Source organism: Poecilia latipinna, unplaced genomic scaffold (genome assembly GCF_001443285.1).
Source record: "Poecilia latipinna isolate Pla-1442-1.1 unplaced genomic scaffold, P_latipinna-1.0 Scaffold3161, whole genome shotgun sequence".
In the NCBI taxonomy this organism is placed as follows: domain Eukaryota; kingdom Metazoa; phylum Chordata; class Actinopteri; order Cyprinodontiformes; family Poeciliidae; genus Poecilia; species Poecilia latipinna.
Window position 1 is genome coordinate 52,331 of NW_015115777.1, and position 5,077 is coordinate 57,407.

The following is a 5,077-nucleotide window of genomic DNA, read 5'->3' on the forward strand; positions in this document are numbered from 1 at the left end:
AGTATGGGGTGGGGGTTACCTGTCTGTATGGGGTTACCTGTCAGTATGGGGTGGGGGTTACCTGTCTGTATAGGGTTACCTGTCTGTATGGGGTGGGGGTTACCTGTCGGTATGGGGTTACCTGTCGGTACGGGGTGGGGGTTACCTGTCTGTATGGGGTTACCTGTCGGTACACGGGCGGGGTTACCTGTCTGTATGGGGTTACCTGTCTGTATGGGGTTACCTGTCGGTACAGGGTGGGGATTACCTGTCTGCATGGGGTTACCTGTCGGTAAGGGGTCGGGGGTTACCTGTCTGCATGGGGTTACCTGTCTGTATGGGGTTACCTGTCGGTACACGGGCGGGGTTACCTGTCTGTATGGGGTTACCTGTCTGTATGGGGTTACCTGTCGGTACGGGGTGGGGGTTACCTGTCTGTATGGGGTTACCTGTCGGTACACGGGCGGGGTTACCTGTCTGTATGGGGTTACCTGTCGGTATGGGGTGGGGGTTACCTGCCGTGATGGTGTCTCGGTGCTTCAGGCTCTGCTGCTCCACGGTGGAGCGGTGCTGGATCTCGAAGCGCCTGAAGAAGCCCTCCTTGGGCTTCCAGAGCGCCTGCAGAAGCAGGGGCCTCTCGTTGGCCCCCACCACCCGGAAGCACTCCCTCCTCCACTCGTGATCGGCCCCCGTCTGACCAATCACGTCGCAGAGCACGTAGTCGGTGGCGTCCTCTTTCTCCAGACAGTACCTGTGCGATAGGAGCATGGCTGTCATGTTGTATTAATCAGGTTTTAGTGTGATTGCCATTTATCCAATGATTAATCAGAATAATCGATTACTAAAATAATTGTCAGCTGCAGCTCTACTATGAATACTTTTGCTAAGCACTGGATGTTTTCTTCAAACTGTAAATATTGATTTCCTATCTTAAAGTGAAAATTGGAAGACTCATTAGTATATTTTATTTCATGAACATTGAGAGGCGATCGGCTTCCAGGGCCGGGCTGTAGGGGGCGCTCTCACCTCTCCAGGGCCTCCCTCACCAGCTCCCTGGCGCTGGAGTGGCTGGTGGCCAGCACGCTCTTGTAGTGGGCTCCCTGGCAGATGTCGCTGCCGAAGATCTTCAGGATCCCCGGGATGGAGCGCTGGCTGGAGAGCTCGGCGGGGTCGTCGGCGGCCTGGGGGTCAGGACCGCCCTGGGTCGGGCCCCGCCGGCTTGCCTCCCGCAGGTTGGGGCTGTAGTTGAAAACCGTGGACAGCCGGTTGTTGTGACGCCGGATCTTGCTCTTGGCCGGCTGCCGGACGCCGACGCTCTCTGCGGAGCGGACGGCGCCGTCCGACTTGTTGGACCTGAGCGGAGGAGCAGAGTCAGGCTGCAGAGCCTTCAAACGTTTCTGTTTATGCTTCAACAAACTCTCTGCTTCTACCAAACAATATCTAATAATGTCTCTGAGTCCTTTGGATGCCAGCAGCTATTTATAATAACCGCATGGGATTTACTTTGAAACTGGCCTTACTGAACAGGGTTTTATTTTAGTCTTTATTCTGTTTAATTTTAGTTTAATTAAGAGAATATAGCCATAAAATTAGGAGAATAAAGACTCAATCTGACCAGAAAAAACATCTAAAAATTACAAGATATAAATCATTTTAACGAGAAAAAGGTCTTGATAGTTATCGTGATCTGACATGAGCAGCTCAGTCGTTTGCCTGATCGTTTCAAAGCTCTGCTTATTGTAATGACTTGATGCTGCTGTGTTAAAAGTATTTTCTATCTGTAAAACTTAAACCAAAGTAGAAGTTCACAAGATGATCAACATTTCTCATTTTTTCTTATTTTTTATGTCAGAGTTCTCATAAAGTTACGAATTCATTCTCCTAATATTGCAATTTTACTCCGGTGATATTTGGACTATTGTATGTTTTTATTCTTGTAATTAAAAACAATCTCAGCCTGGCCCAAATACTCCAAATAAATCAAGCAGTAAACACAAAACAAGATGGCGGCGCGGGCCGTGCTGACATCACTCTGAACTACGGAAACCCAATAAACGCTTTGGACAAAAATATCAATGTCCCAAAAATTTAATCTTAAAAAATGAAAGGCCAGATTGATCGGCAGCCTTTCTGTAGATCTACTTTGCTTTGATTGCCACTTTGCTGATGTTGCATCAGAATTTTTCCATTGTGGGAGAATTTAGGATATTTTTATTCTTTATCCACATTTTTCCAGACCTGGAAATGACTTCAATCACGTGTCTTGGTTTTCCAGATTACAAAGGAATCCTGCGTTCCCAGTCTGGGCGGGTTGCTCTGTAAAAACACACAACCCGCCCAGTGTGCACCCAGGAGTCTAGTAAAGGGTTTAAATAAGTTTCATCTCCTCCTAAACTGTTAAAAGAGGCATTGAAACACCAGAACAATGCTGAAAGGCAGAAAATGACTTTAAATCCAGACACCATCATGATTTCACAAACATTACCAGCTGACTGTACTCTAAAAGTATTTTTAAAGGACTTTATTAAAGAAAAAACAGTTATCCAACCTGGCCCTATGTGAAAAATAAATACTTCCCCTCGTTACATTATGGGGTTGAAAATATGACACATTTTTCAGTTCAGTCTCACTGAACACACCCTGATTACTGCAAAATGAGAAGAATCAACAAACCCCTGAAACAGAACTGGTCTGACAACATGAGGTAGGCCAGACCGCAAGATCCAAATGCAACAAATGAAGCCACGACTTGAAGGAAACAGACAATTATGCTCAAAATCCTTTAAATGCGGATTGATTGAAGCATTTCTGCAAAAAGGAGCATCAGCATTTCTTCACAATGATGTAAAAGACTGATTTCAAGTTTTCCAAACACTTGATGGAAGATAACCAATTATTATTATCTACAGGAGGCAATAACTTGATAAAAGTTATCTCATAAATTAAATCAATATCTGAGAACTGATGTAGTCAGGTTAACTTTGTACAACATTAAAATTTGCATGTGTCAGAATTAAAGAGTTAAAAACTTATACAAGTTACTTTGGGGGACTGTGAGGTGGAACTCTCTTATTTTATGAGTTAAAATCAATTATTTCATGATGCCAATCAGTCCACGCAGCTGTTTTCTGTAACCATATGGCCACAACACAGTTAAATCTAATGCTAAAAGTAAATATTTGTAAATTACTGAACTTACTGGACAGATCCATTGCTGGGTTTCCTCCCCAGTTTGGCCAGGCGCCTTTTGGGAGAGCGGATGAGCAAACCCACGGGGAAGTTGAGGGTTTGTTTATTTACGTGGCTGCTTCTCTCCTCAGAAATCATCGTTTGACTTCAGTTTGTCTACAGAAACACGACGGAACCACCGAGACAGCCGACGTGGGCAGAGGTTCGCATTCTCCCTCCGCTGCCCCGCTACAGCTAGCGGCGGGAGACGGGAACTTTTCCGGATTAGAAAAGCTCAAAAAAGTTTAATCCACAAGACAAACCTTTTTCCCCAGAAGAAGACGTAAAAAGAAGCAGAAAAACCGCTCCAACAGACGCTCGTGCTTCCGTTACACAGACCGTTATCCGAACCGTTTCCAACCGTAAGTTCACATTCCTTCACGGGAAAGAAGGAAACCCGGAGAAGTTTCAGAAGTTTACATTAAAATTCGTCGACATTGGGATCCAAAATGCAGTAAACCGGCAGTCCGTTTGCGGGAAAAAGTTTCTGGGAAAGCAGTGAAGTTCCATCCCGGGTCACGTTGGCAGCCGTTATGTCCAACACGGAGCGCTGACTGAGCGGACTGGATGGATCAACCTGCCGCCGCTGGAGCGCGAGCTTCCTCACTGACGTCACGAGCACCAGGAGGCGGGGCTAACTCACGCGCTCTCGTGTATATGGCAAGCTAAATTAACATTTAATGGCCAGACTTGAACATGTAATTTTACAAATAAAAATAAAAGTATCAAATTTGTGCATTTAGTCAACAAGACTTGAGTCCATATCCTACAAGCATAAAATATGTATTGAAATGAAGATGATCTAAGTTAACCCAGATGCCACAAAAGCTGAAGTGGTAGATTAGTTTGAACATGGAAACTAATAATCAGCTTGTTCCATTTCTTTATTCTCTAAACAGTAAGACTGTCTGCTGCTGCAGCAGATTTCAGGTTAACACCCAGACTGTCATAAATGTACAAGTTAAGTGGGTCCTTTTTGACCGGTTGAGGTAATCTTTTTGCAGTATCTTTGTAATGAAAAGTTTTAATCACTTCATATTCCAGGTATTCCTCAAGAAACATGTTACTGATATCATGCAATTCAAATTTTTAATTTACCTCTTATACATTTTAAGAAATAGCATGTTTTATGTCACTACCCCATTCTTCCGTGAGTGGGTCCAAAATGACCCGCATTCATTTCCTATGGAATTTAATGGGAATCTTTGTTTCTTACCAACTGTGACTGTCAGGAAAACATTTTTTTGTGAACCAAACACACTGAGACCTAAGTGTCACCCCTGAATAATATTATTTTACACAGCAAGAACTCTAAGTATTATCTTTATTTTTTATCTCACAAATGTGTTTGTGTCAGTCATGAGTACTGTGAGCGTTATTGTCACAAATCAACATATTAGTCTTCTTCAAAGTTAGCTAGTTATCTAACCAACTAGGTAACATTACCACCTGTACTTTATTGTGCATGTGTATTATTTGTGTGTGTGTCTCTGTGTGTGTCTGAAACCCTGGATGAGAAAACCAAGAGAGAGAGTGTTGAATGAGATGCAGAACCTGTTGATCAATGTGTTCAAGGTTCTTTCTTTTATCATCTCAATAAATAAAATAAAAATTCATAGCTATAGAAATAAATGCATAAATAAATGAGCCAGAAAAGTATAGAGTGCCTTCTCTGGGTCAGGGAGGATGTCTTGCCCCAAGTGGAGGAGCTCAAGTATCTCAGGATCTTTTTCACCAATGAGGGAAAAATGGAGCAGGAGATCAACAGGCGGATCGGTGCAGCGTCTGCAGTGAAGCATGTGCTGTACCAATCTGCACTGATCTGCACCGATCTGAACCGATCTGAACCGATCTGTACCGATCTGTACCG

The 5,077-nt window shown here is 43.9% G+C and overlaps 1 protein-coding gene and 1 long non-coding RNA gene across 3 annotated transcripts in view; one reads left to right on the forward strand and one right to left on the reverse strand.

The window, feature by feature from the left end:
- The window catches only part of radil2a (Ras association and DIL domains 2a), a 28,300-nt gene extending 24,817 nt beyond the window's left edge, over nt 1-3,483 (reverse strand). For both annotated transcript variants that reach the window (XM_015022989.1, XM_015022990.1), the window contains exons 1-3: nt 3,179-3,483; nt 1,006-1,332; nt 495-730 (exon numbers count right to left, since the gene is read on the reverse strand). In XM_015022989.1, the coding sequence (XP_014878475.1) occupies nt 495-730; nt 1,006-1,332; nt 3,179-3,306 (691 nt within the window). In that variant the 5' untranslated portion in view covers nt 3,307-3,483. The remainder of the gene's footprint in view (nt 1-494; nt 731-1,005; nt 1,333-3,178) is intronic.
- The window catches only part of LOC106940285 (uncharacterized), an 18,400-nt gene extending 14,710 nt beyond the window's left edge, over nt 1-3,690 (forward strand). Inside the window, exon 3 of the long non-coding RNA XR_001423046.1 lies at nt 3,483-3,690. This is a non-coding gene — a long non-coding RNA (uncharacterized LOC106940285). The remainder of the gene's footprint in view (nt 1-3,482) is intronic.
- The last annotated feature ends 1,387 nt before the right edge of the window (nt 3,691-5,077 follow it).